We start from the raw sequence: 20,213 nt of genomic DNA, 5'->3' as shown, positions 1-20,213 counted from the left end.
TTTTGAGTATATACTGAGAGTGGAATTGTTGAACTATATATACATACATACATACATACATACATATATATATATATATATATTTTTTTTAAAGATTTTATTGGGGAATTGGGGAGGGAACAGTGTTGGGGAATCAGGGAAGGGGAACAGACAAGTTGTTGTCCTTTTGTTCTTCAGTCTAGTTATGGAGGATGTCGCTTAACTGGCCCATGTTGGCACCATCATTGCGCTCTTCCCGGGTGAGGCGGTCACTCACCGGCCATTGGATGGCCACTCATGGCGGATCACGACAGACAGCTCACGAAAGCTCATGCCTGCTGTTGGCCAGCCCCACTGCAGCCTATGCCGTCGCCGGCGACTCACGGCAGCCCAGCTCCAGGTCAAGCTGTTGTTCACCATCTTAGCTGTAGAGGGCGCAGCATCACTGGCCCTCATGTGGGATCCGAACCAGGGCCCTGCTGCTCAGAGTTGGCGTCCCCAGCCAACTCCTAACCAACATGCCACTCAGCCGGCCCTGAATTATATTTTAATAATTTTGAGGCACCACCATATTGTTTTCCATAGTGGCTGTACCATTATACATTACGACCAGTGGTGCACAGGGGATCCAATTTCTCCACAACCTTGCTAACACTCATTATATTAATTTTCTCTCTTCTCTTCTCCTCTCCTCTCTCTTCTCTCCTCTCTCTCCCTCTCTCAATCTTCCCCACTTCCTCTTTAAAATAATAGTCATCCTAATGGGTGTGAGGTAGTGAAAAGATGCTTTTTGCCCCATCGAATTGTCTTGGCACCCTTGTCCAAAATCAATTGACTATAAGTGTAAGAGTTTATTTCCAGACTCTGAATTCTATTCCATTGATCAGTATGTCTCTCCTTATGCCAGTACCACATTGTCTTGATTTACTGTGGCTTTGGAATAAGTTTTGAAATTGGGAAGTGTGAGTCCTCCAACTTTGTATTTTCAAGATTGCTTTTTGGACATTAGGGATCCCTTGCATTTCCATATGACTTTTAGGATTGGCTTGTCAATTTCTGCAGAAAAAGTCAAGCAGGGATTTTGATAGGGGTTGCATGACATCTGTAGATTATTATAATTTAGGCAGTATTGCCATCTTAACAGTATTAAGTCTTCTGATCCACAAACATGGGATGTCTTCCCATTTATGTAGGCCTTGTTTAATGTGTTTCAGCAGTTTTGTAGTTTTCAGTGTACAAGTCTTACATTTTTTTTGTTAAGTTTATTCCTAAGTATTTTATTCTTATCGATGCTGTTATAAATGGAATTTTTTTCTTAATTTCATTTTTGGATTGTTCATTGGTAGTGTATAGAAATGTAATTGATTTTATACACTTTCTTGTATCTTGCAACTTTCCTGAACTTATTCATTCTCACAGGTTTGTTTCTTTTTTTTGATTCTGTGTCTATCTAGGTGCCATTCATTTCTTTTTCTTGCCTGAGTACTCTGACTAAATCCTCCAGTACAGTGTTTAATTGAATTGGCAAGAGTGAATATCTTGGATCATATTTTTAATGTTTAGTGGTTTGGAAATATGTATAACTGACAGTGATCCTTTGAGAACTTGAAAATCCAGCTTTGTGTCTTCAGTAGTAACAAAAATAATAAAATTTCTTCTATTGGAATTTAGCTTGCTATTTATTTTTTGAGTATCAAGGCACAATAGATTCTAGCTTGGTTTTTTCCAAAACTTTAATGCCTTTGCTCTATTAACTTTATGACTTTTCTTTTTCTTTAAAAGTCACCAAAGTAAGCTAACTGTAGGACTTTAAAAAATATACCTCTAATGTACATGTCCTTCTAAGGAATTGTGTGTGCTGGGTATAGTTGAATAAAAATGAGTAATAAGTACATTTATATTGTCTCTACTAGTACTTCTTAGTCTTGGCTTGGATTAATGTTTTATGGTTGGCAGATTTGAAGAAATTTTATAACTTGAAATAGATACAGTTGAAAACCAGAGATAATGATAGTGGGTAGGGTGAAGGAAAGGGAGTGATTACACTACTTTTGATAATTTAATTCTGTACCCAGCTTCTGAAGGGTATATTTTCTTGCTCACATTTATTCCCTACAGAAAGTGGCAGACATAGTAACACTTCTATACTTTATTCTTTACTGTGGATTTTGTTAGTTCTTAGATATTCAATTTAGAGAGTAGTAGAATTTCTTTTATGTATTGAGCATTTCTTGACTCTATTCTGTGTGTTATATTTTGCCTTGTTGGAGACATGTAATAAATGTAAGAGCATGTTTATTCTCTGAATACTTACAAGATATTTAGGAAGATCAAGTATATGTACTTACCTTGTACTGCTGTGTGTTTTTGGTTCTGTGTATATGTCTTGTCTCATGAAATGTAAGCTCCTTGAGGATAACCATCTTTGTACTATTGACACAGTGACTCACATGTAACATGTGTTTATTATGAATTTTAAAAATTAATGGAGCAATAAAAACAGTATAAGACCACAATTCAATACTCAAGTGAATGGCATAAGACATCATTATTGTTGAATTTCAGAGGTAACAATGATCAGTGTGTACTGGATTTATTAGGGAAGTCTTCATGCAAGAGATGGTAATTAAGTGTGCTCGTAAAGGATGGGTAAGAACTGAGCAAGGGGAAAGCGCATTTCAACTGTGTGTCATAGTATTTGCAGGTCAGTGAGCAGATTGTATTGACTGGAATAAAAGATTGGTATTGGCTTGCAGAGAGAGGGATGGGTGGATACATAAATAGGAAACATCATATTTTGGAGGCCTGAAATGCCAGTTTGAAAAGTTTGGTCTTACTCCATTTGACATTAGAGAATTATTGAAGTTTTTTGAGCTAGGAAGTTTGGAGGTAAGGAAGTACTTTAAGAAGACTTACTTTATGATAGTATGTATTGTGGCTGGAGGGAAACTGGTATCAGGAGACCATTTAAGAGGGTATGGTAATAATTGAATTCGTCTAGTCTTGCCAGCTCTTCAGGAGCAGCGTTCTTTGTTTGATCTGTAGTCCCTAGCATGTGCTGACAGCAGAGTTCCAATGTTTGTCACTGGATGTGTGACTGTATGGACTAGGCCACCTGGGCCTCGGCAGAGCTGTTAGCAGTAGGAAGTAACCACATGAGAAACATTTTGGAGGAAAAGCTGAGATGACTTGTTTTCTGTGAATATAAAGGGTGAGGATAAGGTTGGAGATGATACTGCAGTTTAAGCATCAGCTGTGCTTAAGGAACAGCTGTTCCGTCCCTAGAAACAAGGGGAAGTCAGCCAGGGGAAGAGAGGACTGAGAAAAGGACCAGCCAGGAACTACCGCCCTGAACGTGACCCATCTTGTCGAGTTTGACATTGAAATACACAGTACATAGTTAGAGATACAAAGGTTCAAACAAGAACTGAAGTCTGAATGTTTAAATTTGAGTATCATCATGAAGATATTATTATTTGAGCAGTAAAAATGATGGGACTGATACAACTGGATGTGTGTGCATGGGTGGAGTGGTTGTGTGCGTGTACACAAGTATATACACCCTTAGGCACTAGAATCCAGTATGTGTGCTTATCGGTGTACGAATCTGCTTGTTGGTATTAACAGAATGATGAGGACCAATTCTTGGGGTGAGCAGTGGAAAGAAAGGGCGCTAAGGAAGGAGACAGGAAAGGAACAGGGAAGCCGAAGAACATACAACACACATTTGCTAAGGAAGGCCTTGTAATTTGTCTCATGTTTCAAAATAATGCTAGTGATAATAGCAGTAGTATTCCTGTGTCACTTACTGAGTGCGTGCTGTATACCAGACACCATTTAGGCACGTGGTCTCTTTTTATCCTCACAGCAAATCCGTGATGTTAGTAATATTATATCCACCCTTTTACTGATGAGGAAACTGAAGCCTAAAGAAGTTAAAACTTGCTCAAGATGACTTGCGCTAGTAAATAATTAGGAAACCTTATGGATACAAACCTGACTTTTTTACCTCAAGCCAGATGTTCTTTCCATTTTACCAAAGGTTTGTATGGTTAATTTCTTGACGGCAAGGACTTGAGAGAATCAGTGCTCAGTAAAGGCCTATTAATTAGCAGGCAGGGATTGGAGAGTAATACTTCCTATAAAAAATATCTGCATGTATTTTGTACATTGCGGTTATACTTTTATGCTTGGGTATTTATATTTGTAGTGTGTTAAGAGATTAACTTTTTTGACTGCATGTTGTGGATGTTAATTTAAAAGAGGAAGGATATCAGTTCTTTTGTTTGAAGAATTAATCATTCAGAAAGTGCTTTTCAAATTTTTACCAACTTCCATTAGAAATGTTTCTGATGCATTGCTCAGAACATGCATGTATTAGCAAGGAACTGAGAAGGGCCTGCCATGTTCTTGTGTTTCAGGGGATATCATTTTCAATGCCCAATACCCAGAGCTGCCCCCCGATTTTATCTTTGGAGAAGATGCTGAATTTCTGCCAGACCCCTCCGCTCTGCACGTGAGTAACTTCAGGCTCATTTCCATGCTCTTTGTTTGTTGAAAGAAAATAAATTAGCTTTTCCTGTGAAATAAGTACAACTCTTTCAAATAGTTTCAAATATTAAAATAGTTTCAGTAAGAGATTTTTTTTCCATTGCAGTTTTACTTTCAGACTGTTTTGAATTAATGAAAGTCTCTAGCATATTGGTTAAAATATTTTTACTTCAGCTTAAGGAGACATGTTGAAAATATTTCCTTTGTCTTAACTTATTATTTCATGCCTGCAATCAATTTTCTAATGTTTACTAACACTTCATCACAGGGCTTGTTAGTGGAGTGTTTCTTGGCTCTTCCAGACGCCTTATTTGTGTATAAGTGAAAGTGGCAAATTTGGACTTGTATCTGTATTATCTCAGTATTTTTATCAGAAGGGTAAAGACCAGATTAAGTGTTCTTTATTAAGCAAGACCAAAAACATTGCAGGTGAATTAAATTGTCTCTGGAATTAAGACAGGGAAAGGGGTGGCAGTATTGTCAGAGTATACATGCGGTTTATATAAAAATTGTGTGTTTTGCATGGCTGCAGGAGAAAAACATGTGCCATTTCATTTAAAGAGTCTGACCAGACAAAATGTCTCTTTCTATCCCTTCCCAAGTTCGATTTTGCTATGATGCCTGTAAAATAAGCAGTTTTATTGTTGTCTAAAAGTATGTTCATGGCTTTGTTTTTTGGAATTTTGTTATCTCATTAAAGTTTTGATGACTTATTTTGAAATCTCGCCTCCCTCCCTTTTTAAAAAGGGAAGTATTAAATAGGAAGTATTAATCCAAACTTAGAGAATTACCTTAAATTTTAGAACACAGCTGTAAAAATACGGTTGGCAAGAGTAGGGTAGATTTGTTTGCTAAATTATAATAATTACACATAAACTGTTACTTCGGCTGTTTTTTTAAAAAAATGTAGTTTAAGTGTAGCCCCTTTAGATGCTGTGTGTTATATATTCACCCCGTATTGAAGCTGAGGGGCTTACCTGGAGAAAATGGGGCAGAAGTTTCCCTACAGACCTCTTGGGTATTAAATCTGCCCAGTCGAGGGCAGCATCTGTTAAATGCCAAAGATGTATTACAGGCTAGGTGCCCCAGGAATTTAAAGAAGGTTGTCAGAAAAGGCTTTGTAGTGCAGATGAGACTTGTACTCATTCTTGAAGAAAAGAACAAAAGTGGGGAGTAATTCAGAGAGTATTTCAAGCAGGGGAAATGATATAAACAAATTTGAAGTTACGATATGTGTAATTCATTGTAGGAGGAAGTACTGACAGGTTTGCTGAAATGTAAATTAATATAACGAAGGGCTAGTGAAGGTTAGAAAGATAAATGGGGAAAGGATTATGATTATGGAGTGCCTTTAATGCCAGGTTAAGAGCCACTGGAGGAGATGATAATTGGAGAATCATCTACCAGCAGTGTGGTCAATATAATGGATTAAGGGGAGATTGAGGATCAGAATTGAGGACTGTTGGCTTCCGTTTTGTTTTATTGATGGTTTCTTTTGTTGTGAAAAAACTTTTAAGTTTGATGTAGTCCCATATGTTCATTTTTTCTTTTACTTCCGTAGCCTGTGGGGATGTATCAGTAAAAATATTGCTCCGGGTGATGTCTGCAAATTTAGACCCTATACTTTCTTCTATGAGTTTTATGGTCTCAGGTCTTATATTTAAGTCTTTAATCCATTTTGAATTGTAATATGGCCTCAGGGATAGAAAAAGATAGTCCGAGGAATACAATCAATAACGTTGTAAGCATTTCTTAGGGAGCCAGATGGACCAATGCCCTTTTGGGGAGTCCACTTCATAGTTGATGTGGAGGCCTTACCACCGCATTGTATTTCTGAAACTGATGTTGAATAATACTGTATGTCAACTATAATTATATATACATATAACCTCGGGACACGGAGTAGAGTGCGGGAACGGATTCAATGGAATTGTAATAGATAAGCATGATTTGGGGGTGGGAGGGCAGTGGATGGGGGGAGGGGGGTTGTTACTTTGTGAGGGTGAAAAGGGTAACTATTGCATTGTTCTGTACACCTGAAACTAACAATAAAAAAAAATAAAAAAAAAAGAATTGAGGACTGTTGCAAAAATCCAAGTGGGGAGAGATGGGGCTTTGAGCTCGGGTGATGCAAGAGGGAACACTGGGATGGAAAGGATAAGAAACAATGTTTACAACTTCTTGTTTTGGAATTGCCTTTGAAATTTGCAAGGCATATCTTCAATATTGATAAATATTGTGAGAGTGTAGAGTTTAAAAGCTAGAAAGGACCTTGAGGTTTATCTTATTCCACTTTTTAATTTTAGTATTGAGGAAATTGACCTAGATTTATATAACTGTGTCAGAGTCAACTATAACTTCACTCTTTTGATATTTTATCCCTGAGTGAAGTTATCACAAATGTTTTGAGAAATGATATGAAAAAAAACAGCCAAAAATCAAAGCTCTTTGTCAAAAAAGAAAGATTACAGGTCTAGGAGAACACCTTCTCTTTAGCTGTAGTAAATCTAAGGTCTCAGACAGGCCAGCCACCTAGTGCTTCTTCACAGACCCAAGGGCTGGGCAAGGCTAGATAAGCACCCAGGGTAGACCCTCCACTAGGTGGGTGAGGTCCACACACCCCTGAGGGTGTCCTTGACGTTCATTGTCATCTGGCTAAAGCACTAGGCTAGGAAACTAGAAGGCCTGATCCTCAGCAGACATTTTCCTGAATACTGCATGCCTCTGAGGACTTTTCACTCATTTGTTAACAGGTGATGGTTTAGTTCTTAGATTCATTTCAGACTTTTTCCCTCTTGAAGTGCACAGAGCACAGTCACTAGTAATCTGATTAATCTATGTTGTATAAGGTTGTGAATGAATGGGGATTACATTTTTCATCACCATGGAATGGAAAACAGAATGCCTACACTTCTTGGGTTTTCCACTGAAGTATTAATTGCAGAATGGAATGAATATGTCCCCTTAGAATCTGGGAGTGTAACCCAAAGTAGTTCCTGTGGCAAATATGGAATTTCCTTGAAGTTTCTGGGTTCTATCTTAAAAATTCATGAAAATTTTACATTTGATTTTATAATATGCCTGTATTTTTTAATATAAAAATATTAAATTATAAGTATTTGAGAAAAAAATTGACTTTCCATTGTGTCCCAACTTGAGAAATACAGTTTTGAGAGAATTCTTGTGAGAATATATGTGATCTTTTATTTATTCAATTTATATAAATCTGTTCCTTTCCAAAAAAAGATTCGTAGTAGCTTAAATAAAGAGTATATATAAGATTAATAAAAATATACAAGGTGCAGATGAAGCCACCTTTTTTCCAAACTCAAACCCTTATTTCAGGGAGATGAGTGCCCTTAAGGACTTTGAGGCTCTCGGATGAATGGAAAATACTAGATCCATACCAGATCTAGAGATAAGTATCTCAGAGATACCAGGGAATCATGATATCTTTGAATTGGGCTATTAGTGGTTCCTACTTCTGGCTATACATTAGAATAATTTAAGGAGCCTGTTAAAAATACAGATTCCTGGACCCCAGTGGACTTACCGAATTAGATGTTTCAGGGAGCCAGAGTCATTAAATTCCCTGGGTGATTTTTTTGTATTAGTCTGTGAACTGCTATTGGAACCACTAATTGAATCCATCTTTTACAGTAATATTTCCAACTAAAGGCCATTTGCCTTTGCTTAACATTATTTCCAGTGAGGTATCGTTTTCCATTTTGGGGACAGCTCTAATTATTTTAATAACAGCTTTACTGAGACATAATTTATATGCCATACAATTTACCCATTTAAAGTGTATTATTCAAAGGTTTTTAGTATATTCATTGAGTTGTGCAACCATTACCACAGTTAAATTTAGAACATTGTCATCACCCCTAAAAGAAACCTCAAACCTATTAGCAGAAACTTCTCGATCCTTCCTACCCACACCCATGTCCACTCTAGGCAATAACTAATCTATATTCTGTCTGTATGGATTTGCCTAGTCTGGACATTTCTTATAAATGGACTCATACAATATATGGTCCTTTGTGACTGACTTCTTTCACTTAGCAGACTGTTTTCAATGTAGCATTTATCAGTGTTTTATTTTTTTACTGCCAAATAATATTCTAGTGTGTGCATATACCGCAATTTATTTATCCATTGTCAGTTGATGGACATTTGTGGGTTCTTTCCACATTTTGGCTATTATAAGTATTGCTGTTGTGTGGACATAATTTTATTTCTCTTGGATATATCCCTTGGAGTGGAATTGCAGGGTCAGTGGCAATGCCATGTTTAACTTTTTGAGGAACTCCCAGACTGTTTTCCAAAGTGGCTGCACCATTTTACATACTTGCCTGCAGTGTAGAAGTGTTCCCATTTCTCCACGTCCTCGCCAACACTTGTTATGATCTGTCTTTAAGACTATAGCATCCTAGTGGGTGTGAAGTGGTATCTCATTGTGGTTTGGTTTCTGTTTCCCCGAAGGCTGTGCATCGTAACAATGTTTTGCATCTTGTCATGTGTTCATTGGCTATTTGTGTATCTTCTCTGGAGAAAAGTCATTCGAATCCTTTGCCCATTTTAAAACTGGGTTATTTGACATTTTATTGTTGAGGTGTAAGAGTTCTTTATATATTCTGAGTATAAGGCCTTTGTCAGATATGACTGGCTAAAATTTTCTCCTAGTCTGTGGATTGTCTTTTCCCTGTCTAGATAGTATCATTTGAAGGACAAAAATTTTACATTTTTTATGGAGTCCAACTCATCTGTTTTTTGCTGCTTGTGCTTGTGGTTTCATATCTAAGAAACTGTTGCCTAGTCCAAGGCTATGAAAACTTCCTCTTGTGGTTTTCCTTGAAGAGTTTTATAAGTTTTGCTCTTACATTTAGGTCTTCGATCCATTTTAGTTCATTTTTATATACGGTGTGAGGTAGGGGCCTTGCCTCATTGTTTTACAAGTGGAGATTCAAGATGTCCCTGCACAAATTATCAGAAAGACCATTTTGCCTTATTGACTTGCCTTTGCATTCTTGTTGAAATTCAGTTGATCATAAATATGAAGGTTTATAGACATAGGTAGTATATAAGTGAATGTTGAAATGATTGATGCAGAGGAGTGTTGTGGGATAATTACATAGTGTTTTCACATGCAGTAGATAATGTGAGAAGAGAGGATGCTCAATAAGTTGAGACAGAGGCTCCACTATAAAGAAAAAGGGGAATTTTTATAGTTTGGAGTGGTGGAATTAAGATCATCAGGAAGAAGTTGGAACTTGTGCTGAACCCTAAGTGATGGATGTGCTGTAGATGTTATGCTGTAGCTATCATTCAATTGCTTCCTTAACCTTCTCTCTTTTCGTTCTGTTCCTGCTCACTGCTCTCCAGCCACACAGGCCTCCGTGCTATTCCTTAAACATTTAAGCACCCTCCCACCCTAGGACCATTTATTTGCTGTTCATCATTTTCATTCACTTCTTCCTGGAACTCTTTTCTGCAGTTCTCTGAATGGTTTGCTCCCCTCCTATCTTCAAATGTCGTTATATCAGAGAGGCCTGTACAAAGTTGTAGTAACACCCTTCACATTACTCTGTCTTCTTTATCATGCTTTATTTTCTTCATTACACTTATCACCATCTGATACATTTTTGGTTCCTTATTTGTTTGGTATCTGTCTCTGCTATGGTGACCAACTGCTGGGGTCTGTGAAATTTTTTGAAATGTAGTACCTTCAGTACTAAGACAGGACAGTCCCAGACAAACTGGGATAGATGGCCTCCCTTGTTTCTTCACTGGAATGGAAGCTTCATGAGAGAATGGGATTTGTTCTGTTCACTGCTGTGTCTTGGTACTAGAAGAGCGCCGGGTGCATAGCAGCATCCAATATATGTTCGTTAGATGAGCAGGTTGCCTTTAAGATTCCATATTCCGTAAGAGACTTGTTGGTTTCTGAAACTAGAAAATATGTTTTAGATGAAAATTTCAAAATTGAAGAAAAAGATTCTGTTTTAGAGAAGTTTAGGGGATAAACATCAGTTAACAGATGCTCTGAAGCAGTGATTTTCAGCTTTGCTTTTGCAACACCCTGTGGTGTATTCGGCTACCTCAAAGGGGATTGTGAAATCCTTTCCCCTGAAAATAATAATGACAATTCACTTTAATTTACAATAAAATTGCATAAAGGAGGAAGGGTGGATCATAAATTTAAATGAGAAGAACATGCAATCATAGCAAGATTGGAAACCACTGATATTGGACTTCCTAGTTTGAAGAAGCTGAGGGCAGTTTTGTGTTTGGGACGATGGTCCCCAGGGCAGGGAGCCCGCCGCTGCTGTGGTCGCTACCCACTGGTTGTCTCATTCTTTCTCTGACTCTGTTCTGTTTGTGTGGAATGTAAGCATAAAAAAAGTATTGTCCTAATACCTTGTCATTTCTCTTCCCCTGCTCTTCACTGTGCTACCTACAGAAAGATATCATTTAAATGTGTCCTTGCAAAAAATAGTGCTCATCCCCTGTGTCCATGAAATATATGTGAAAACTGCACTAGGCTGATGCAGACTGCATGGTCCACTATTGAAAAGTTCCGTCCCAATGTGTGCTGCTCATATTCCCACACACTTCCATGTGCCGTGGCCTACAACATCTTTTAAAATAGAAAGCTCTGTCATTTTTCAAATATCTACTGAATGCCGCATTTGAGACCTGTAAAAGATTCATCTCAGCCTTCTAGCTGGACGTGGTGCTAAGACAGATAGGTACACAGAACTGCAGCCTCTGTGACACATGCAGGGGCGGGGTGTATGTACAAGATGCTGGGGGTGGGGGCGTGTAGGAGGAGCAGTGGACCAGATCCACGTCACGTAGGTGTTGCGGTCTCAGAGGTGTATTATTATTATTATTATTTTTAAAAGATTTTTATTGGGGAATTGGGGGGAGGGGAACAGACAAGTTGCTGTCATTTTGTTCTTCAGTCTAGTTGTGGAGGACGTTGCTTCACTGGCCCAAGTTGGCACCATCATTGCGCTCTTCCCGGGCGAGGCACATCAGTCGCTGGCTTCTGGACGGCCACTCACGGCGGCTGCTGGCCGCTCACGCTGGCTGCTGGCTACACACGGTAGCCCATGGCAACCCACTGCAGCAGGGGCTGCAGGCTACGCCATCGCCGGCTACTCACGGCAGTCCAGCTCCAGGTCGAGCTGTTGTTCAGCATCTTAGCTGTAGAGGGCAGTGTCACTGGCCCTCATATGTGGGATCCGAACCGGGGCCCTCTGGCGTCCCAAGCCAGTTCTTAACCAATGCGCCACTTGGCCAGCCCTCAGAGGCATATTATTTAATTGTTCATAAATACTCTACATTTTCCTGTAACTTGTCGAAGAATAATATACTATGGAAGAGTGTACAAATCACAAGTGTGTAGCATGACGAATTCCCGAAAGTAAACACACCATGTAACCAGAACCTACATCAAGAAACAGAACATTTCCAGCCCGCAGAAGCCCCACGTGTGCCCCGCTGCATCACTGTGGCCATCTTGCCCCGAAGTAAACACTATGCTGACTATATCACCATTATTAATTTTGCCTCTTTTTGATCTTTCAAATGGAATCGAGCATGGGCTTATATGTCTGACTCTTTTCAATGAACATTTATCTGTGAGTGTCACCCAGATTGTTGTTGTTGCATGCTCATTGCTCATAGTATTCCATTGTATGAGCATGCCACAGTTGACTTATCCATTCTGTTATACGAGTAGATTGACATTTGGATTATTTCAGTTTTTTTGCTGCTATGAATAGTGCTACTGTAAGTTTTCTTGTACATGTTTCAGTGGCTATATGTTTGCATTTCTGATGGGTATGTAGTGGACTTGCTGGGTCACATGGTATAGAGGGTAAGGAGAGGACTATTAATATGTATACATAAGCACACTCGTATAATTTTGAAAGTATGTATTATAAACAAGGCTTTAAAAGCACATTTGTAGAAAAACAGAATTTTTTAAAAATTAGTTTCGGGTGTACAAAACAATGTAATAGTTAGACATTTCACCCCTCACAAAGTGATAACTCTCTCCCCCAATCTACCGCCCCTCTGACATCGTATATATCTATTACAATTCCATTGACTCTATTCCCTATGCTGTTCTCCATATCCTGTAGTCACATATATATGTGACTATATATCCTGTAGTCATATATATTAAATTATAGTTGACATACAGTATTATTCAGCTTCAGCTTCAGGTGTACAGTGCAGTGTCAGGCTTCTACACCGTCCATGATGTGGCCTCCCTAAGAAGACATGTGCCCATCTGACACCCTACAAAATCTTTACAACATTATTGATTATATTCTCCAAACTGTCTTTCATATCGCCGTGGCAATATTGTAGTTACCAATTTATGCTGTCTAATCTCCTTACCTACTCCCTCATCCCCAGAAAAACAGAACACCTTGAAAGGACAAACAAGATAGAATTAAAATGAAACTTGATCAGTTTATCAGTTGGAGTTCAGTTAGGAGACAGAAAGCATACCAGTAATTTGAACAGGGAACACTGAATATAGAGAGCTATTAGCTACTTAAAGGAGTGAAAGAGAGCTCTAAAGAAGGCAAGAATAGCCACTGCAGAGAGTAGCTACTGGAGGGCTGAGGGAGACGACCCAAGAAGGAACGAACTTGGAAGGCCTTTTGCCCGTGTCTCCCCCACCCCCAGGGCTGAGATTCTGGCCTCTGAGTTGGAGAGGGTGTGGCTGCAGCCCACCTGATGATGGAGACCTTCACTTGGGGGTGCTTCACTGGTGTGTGGCCTATGGGGTGCTGGTTGGCCAGGGCTGGTGAGTAGAGGTGGGCTGGGTGCCAGTTAAACAGGCTGGAGGTTGAGCATTGCTGGGGCTCCTGCATGCCCCTGGGAGCGGCACCACAGGAGCAGCTGTGAAAAGCACCCCAGAACCAGGATATGAAGCTTCTTCCTCGGTTAGGCCCTGCCCTGTGCGTTCCTCACTCTCCATGGACAAGCTAAACATTGCACCAGGTGGCAAAGGAAAAATGTTTGCAGGGTCCAGCCCCAGTTTCAGAAACCGGACAAAAAAGAAAAGTCAGTTTGGGAGATGAGGGGCAATAAATGAATGACGAGCACAACTAGATGGCACCGAACTTATCTTCCAGTTCATTGTTTTCTGCTGCATCTCATCGGCTCTTAAACCCATCTCATGAGCTCTTCATTTTAGGTAATGTATTCTCCAATTCTATTTGATTAATTTCAATCATTTCTTTGGTGAATTTATCTTCTATAGTTTTCTCCATTTTTCTTGCACATGCTAATCATACTTATTTTCAAGTCCTTATGAGCCAGTTCTAATATCTGGAATATCCTTGGGTCCATTTGTCTTGCCTGCTTCTTTTCTTTGGTTATCATTCATATGGTTCTGTATTTGGTGTTTTTAGTAGTTTTGAGGGAATGTCAGACATTCTAGTTAAAAAACTATAAAGGCCCCAGATGAGGCTCTCTTCTTCTAGAGAGAGGGTTCCTTGTCCCTTCCCACAGATGGGTAGATGTTGACAGGGATTGAGCTGAATGGCGCTGGTTTATAGCTTTGGTAAGGGTCTGTCTACCTCTGGTTCACGGCTGTTCCTGAGGTAGAGCCTTTGGGGTTTTTAATCCAAGAGTCTGGAGTGGTCAGTTCCTAGACACTTTGAAGTGCCTTGGCCTACAGAATACTTGACAAAAGAACGCCATGTCATTTGTCAAATATTAAAACACCCCGACAGCCTGGGTCTTTGACCCGATGGATCCCCAATTCTGAATTTTGTCTTGTAAGACCGCTAATAGCTCCACTCTGGTTTTCAGAGGTAGCTTCTTAAATGTAGGCCCTGGCCCTTGGTCTGCTCCAGAATTCATCAGATGTCTTGAGGGGAACGGGCTGCGTGTTTGAGGTCTCTCAAGACTCTGGCAAAAGTTCTGATGATTTTTCTGAGTCCAGCGGCAGCTCGCTCTGGGACTGTGCAAAGCCTGGATTCTCAGCCTCCCTCCAGTGCCCGGAATTTGCCAAGTCCCCTGGGGGGAAAACAGAAGCCAGCTCCGCTCCTTGATGCGCTCTCCTCTGTGAATTCTCAGCCTCTCCAGTTCTCATTGCTTCAGCAGATATCGAATACCTTCAAATAGATGCCTACACTCTGTCCGGCTTTCTCACTGTTCTTATAGAGAGTGTTGGTCTGTACAAAGTTACTTCAGCCTGCCTGAAAGCATAAGTCAGTTGTCCTACATTTTGAGAACATATAATTTTACCCTTCACTTTCAAAGCAAATGAACAACAAACTTCAGTGGACCATAAAATAGCAATCATCTTTTTGGAAGAAACAGAGAATTAGTAAAAGTTAATTATTAATCATTATAATAAAAACGTTTGATTTTGATAAAAATGTTCAGTAACATTAGTCCATAAAAAATAATAATATGTTCTAACTTTCTTATGAAAACCTAGATTTTAAGTTCCAAGACATCTTCCTAAGGTAGAAATGAGAGTAAACATTATTTGGAGATGGCATCTCTGGTTCTGTCGAGTTGAATGCACCTTGGATTCAAAGGCTGCTTATGTGTGATCCAAGTGAATATGAGAAAATTACCAGAAATTTCAATGCAAAATTGGCTTATGTGCTGATGAATTAAAGGCTCAATTTTTACTTCTACCATTATCTATTTTTACTCCTCAGCCATGGAAACATTTTATGAAGCAGAAAGAATGTTGATGTTGTTAGTCTTTGTAAAATGTACTTTGTAAGGGAAGACAGTGAAAGGGCCCTGGTTTAAAAATGATGATTTATGATTTTATTTTTTTCCCCAAAAGTGTTGCTATTATAATCAATTGTGGATTAAGTAAAGGAGTATTAATATATACATATATGCAATATACACATATAATTTTGAAGGCGTGTGCTATAAAATAAGGCTTTAAAAAAGCACAGTGGTCAAAAATAAAACATCTTTGAAAGTACAAACAAGGTACATTTAAAACGTTCACTCTCATAAGACAAATGTAAAAAAGGCAAAACAAATTATTTTTGAAACCTGGTGGCAAATATAACATTTAGCAGATGTTGCCAGTTTTGATTTACTCAATTGAGTTTGTAAAATGCTTTTGGGAAAATGAGGTACTTGAGTTGAGTATGAAGCATTTCAGCTCGAGAATTTGCTTATCCAGAGGAGTTATTTAATGATCAATTTTGAGAGTTATTTATTGTCTTTCGTTGGTCATCTCTCTTTGTCATCCTCTCTTTATCACCTCCTACACTCTCAAGCTCTCTCCTGAGTTGGGTTTTTAAATTATGTGAATGTATTTTTATTATTACTTGTGGTACAGGTACTTAGTATGTTTACACTATGTTTTTTTTTTCTTTTTTTTAATGAATGAACATGGTAAGTAATGATACAGGAGTTCTGATGAAGTGGTGATTTTTGAGCCTGTGGTAATTTGCAGCTTTATGGAGGAGGAGGGGTTTTAGCTGGGTCTTCAAGCAGGGATAGGATTTGTAAGATGAAAGAGGGGATGGCACTATGACAGAAACACAAAGCCACAGAGAATCATCACAAACCAAGGATGGTATACTGGAAGCACTGAGCAAACCAGTTTTCTTAGAGGAGAGTTTGCATTGGCAAATAGCAGAAAATACAGTTACAGAGGTAGATTGAGGGAGAATTGTAAGGGGTTTAGAATACAAAGCTAAAGATTGTTACTAGTTTAGGCTGTGATTTTAAGAAACTGCTGCAGCCTTAGGCTTTGTTGTGTTTTTTTTTTTCTGCCTTAAAAAAAGATACGGTTTAAAAAGACATTGAAGCCTTTGTGAGATGTTTTTGATCTGAAGATTTTTTTTTTCCTCATGGTATTGAGGAGTCCAGAAATTTTTGATGCCTTTACTTTTTAGCCACCTGCTGTTATGTACACTTCTGGAAATAGTTATAAACTTCATGTGTGTACATTGGTTTTTCAGAGGAGTCAAATTTTTATTACACATTTAAAAAGAAAAATGTGCAGTTGGTTGTTGATTATATTCCCTCAAAATCTCTAAATTGATTATTTCACATTTTTCACTTGTTTCAAAGGCTGGTCTTACAGCTGGCTTACTTTGTGTGCCTTTGGGGTACAGGGCCTTATAGCAAAGCGCTATTTATTTTTTAATAAACTTTTTATTTTAGAACTTTTGAGTTTAGATGTACAGAATTATTGCAAAGCTGGTGCAGAGTTCCTGTGTTATTAACATCTGACATCGCTTGATACATGTGTAACCACTAAGGAACCAATACTGATACGTTATTATTAACTGAAGTCCACACTTCATCTGGTTTCTTTAGCTTTTCCCGAATGTCCTTTTTCTGTCTAGGATCCCATCCAAGATTACATTTAGTAATTAGCCACGTTACATTTAGTCCTCATGTCTGTTTAGCTTGTGACAGTTTCTTAGACTTTCCTTGTTTTTGATGACTTTGAGAGTTTTGAGGAGTGCTAGTTAAGTATGTTATAAATGTCCCTCTATTGGGATTTCTCTCATGTTTTTCTTATGTTGGATTGCAGTTATAGGCTTTTGGTAGGAAGACATCAGAGGTAAAGTGCCATTTTTGTCACATCATATCAAGGGTACATACGGACTATCAGTGTGACTTATCACTGTTGCTATTAACCTTGATCACGTGGCTTGAGGGAGTGTTTGTCAGGTTTCTGTACTGTAAAGTTACTATTTTCTCTCCCTTTCTATATTGTCCTCTTTGAAAGGGAGTCACTGTGCAGTCCACACTTCAGGATGGGGGGGGTTCTGCTCCACCTCTCTGAAGGCACAGTCTCTACATAAATTATTTAGAATTGTTCTGCCTGGGAGATTTGTCTGTTTTCGTTATTTATTTATTTATTAAATTTAATATATAAATAAATATAAGTATGGACTTACAGATATTTATTTTATACTTTGGGTTGTAGTCCAATATGACATTATTTATTTTGTTGCTGAAATTGTTCTCGTTTTGGTCACTGGAAGCTGTTCATTTGGTTCCTATATCCCTTTGCTATAACTCCATGATTGGAGGTTTTTTTTGTTTGTTTGTTTTTTGAGCACTTTCTTGCTTTAGGCACTGTAAGATCCTCTAGGCTCATTTTGTATATTTCCTACTCCGGTCCTAGAATCAGCCATTTCTCCAAGAAGCCCTAGCTCTTTTTATTTTACTGGGGAAACGTATTAGAAATAAAGTCTGTTTGCTGCTATTATGGTGCCATTGCTTTTAGGTCCTCTCAGCTAACAGAGTGTGGACATACACACACATATATAAATATTTGTATGTATTAACCATTTGTACCTATATTAAGCAAAACCTGAGTTTAAATTGATGTCTCTAACTCTGATCTACATGGATCATTCTAACCTCTGGGAAGGATTATTTTAAGGTCTCATCTGCGTATGTCCCGATCTCTGTTCTTTGTGATGTTATTCTCATCTGCTGACTTGTTAATTTCTTCTACAAACATGTATTGAGTCTGTACTACATTTAAGTAGTAGATGTTAGGGATACAGAGATGAATGATTGATTGATACAGTCATGGTGTCTTCAATCAATACATGTTTATTGAATACCTCTCATGTTAGGCACTGTGCTCCATGCTCAGGGTTCAGTATTGGGAGAAAACCCAGCTACAGACATGAGGCAGAATGTAACTGTGATGTAAAGTAGAAAAGAAAGGTAATAACAAAATTCAGATGACGGAGAAATACTTTAGGAAGGGAAATCACATGATGAATTGTAGCAGTGAGAACCTGGTAGCATTCAGCTGACAGGAAATGTCATCACACTGGCTTAAGTGAAAAGAGAATTTATTGGTTCACATAACAGAAAAGATCAGGGGTAAAGGTAGCTTTGGGGCCTGACTGTTTTAGGGCGCAAACAATGTCATTCGGGCTTTGCTTTGCCTTCTACTCTGTTGGCATTGTTCTCAGGCCTTTCATAGTATCTCCCAATACTCCCAGACCCGCGTCAGAACACCGTAAGAAGAGAAATGCTGACATCATGAACGAGAGTCTCAGAATTGAGACTTGTTAGCCTTACTTGGGTCATCATGTCCGTGAACGTTGTTGCTCTGGGAGATAGAATGTGCTGGGTAGCATAGCTTTGTACATGTGCTCCATCCCTTTCACAGGTGTTAGTTTTTTTTTATTAGTTGAGGTATACATTTTTGTTTTGTGAATTTGTCTATATATTTATTATATTTTACAATAAAAAATTTAAAAATAACTGAATATATCTAGCATACAAAAATTAATCTGCGTAATTCCTCAGATTCAGGAAGTCCAGTTAACCCCAAGCAGGTATGTATAAAGAAAATTCATGTCTAGACATAACATGGCAAAATTATAAGAAGCCAGAGACAATGAGAAAAATCTAAAAAGAGCCAGAGAAAACAAAACAGCACCATTAAACTGTTAGCTGACTTCTTATAACCACAATGGAAGGTAGAAGACAGTATAATGATATCTTTAATGTGATGAAAGAAAACAAGGACCATTTAAAGTTAAACGTTTAGTAATTCTTTGGGAAGAAGGAAAATAATCTCTGTTGGAAGGTCAGAGATGCAGAAAAGAATGAAGAGCAACAAAATAGAATAAAGGGAGATAGGAGATGGCAGGAGAGAGGGTATAAAATTGTAAATCATCCAGAGGTTGTTTTAACTAGAATTATCTTACACATTTTGATGGGTATTAGGATTTATGTCCCCAATACATGTCATCTAGGCAAATATTAAAAGTAAGTGACTTTCTCTTGGTGTTTACTGATTTGGGAGTGGGGAGTGGGTGCCTATAGGGTGAAGAAAGAAAAGGGCATTAAAGCTTGGCTTTGCAAGTGGGTAACTTCATATTGACTATGTCTGCCATCCTTCTTTCTATATTTCTGTATTGCTTTGTGTAATGCTTTGATTCTTTCATGGGGACAACTGGAAGTATACTGAGCCTGGGTCTTAACTCCCAAAGATTCTAATTTAATTATTTAGTCTGAGCATCAGTGGTTTTAGAAAGCCAAGTCTTGTATCACCAGGGCTGAGAACTATGGGTACTGAGAATGAGTATGGATGAAGCAGATCTGAATTCTGGTCTCAGGTCTATTGATTACTAGGTGGATTATGCTGGCCACGGTACCTAATGTCTCTATTTATTGATTGATAAAACTGCTAATATTAGTAGTTGTCTCACAAGACTGTTGTGAAGAATAAAAGAGTAACATTTGAATGGACATAATGGAAATAAAACTGGAGGTGTGGATGCCAAAATGACCAAGGGCAGCCTATAATCATAACTGCTGAGGGCTTAGCAAATGTTTGTGTTTTCAAAGAAGTCCTCTAGTTTCCCTTTATAATTTGAAGCAGCTTATTCAGATTTTTGAGTTTACATGTAAACTCTCATGGAAATGAGGTTTTGTACTTCTTGAAAGTCTTCATGTTTGGGATTATTTAGCTGACTTGGGTTATCTACAGGCATGGGCACATGAAAAAGGAAATTTTGAACCTGATTCTAATGTATGCTTTCTCCAACATTTTTAAAAAGCAAAAAAACATAGCCATTTAAAAACATTTTTCAGAGAAATTATCTGCATCCGGCTGAGAATTTTATGCCAAACTGCAGCCCCCACACAAGCTTTGGAGAGCCAAGATATTT

The 20,213-nt window shown here is 38.4% G+C and overlaps 1 protein-coding gene across 3 annotated transcripts in view; it reads left to right on the top strand.

Moving 5' to 3' along the window:
• The window catches only part of BABAM2 (BRISC and BRCA1 A complex member 2), a 374,448-nt gene that overhangs the window by 76,551 nt on the left and 277,684 nt on the right, over window positions 1-20,213 (top strand). For all 3 annotated transcript variants that reach the window (XR_002125902.1, XR_002125953.1, XM_019658721.1), the window contains exon 4: window positions 4,401-4,495. Coding sequence is in view for 1 of the 3 variants with exons in the window: in XM_019658721.1 (XP_019514266.1) it covers window positions 4,401-4,495 (95 nt within the window). In the remaining 2 variants the exon portion in view is untranslated. The remainder of the gene's footprint in view (window positions 1-4,400; window positions 4,496-20,213) is intronic.

This window comes from Hipposideros armiger, unplaced genomic scaffold (genome assembly GCF_001890085.2).
Source record: "Hipposideros armiger isolate ML-2016 unplaced genomic scaffold, ASM189008v1 scaffold_0, whole genome shotgun sequence".
Classification (NCBI taxonomy): Eukaryota; Metazoa; Chordata; class Mammalia; order Chiroptera; family Hipposideridae; genus Hipposideros; species Hipposideros armiger.
The sequence above is the reverse complement of the archived record's forward strand: the minus strand, read 5'-3'. Positions and strand labels throughout refer to the sequence as shown.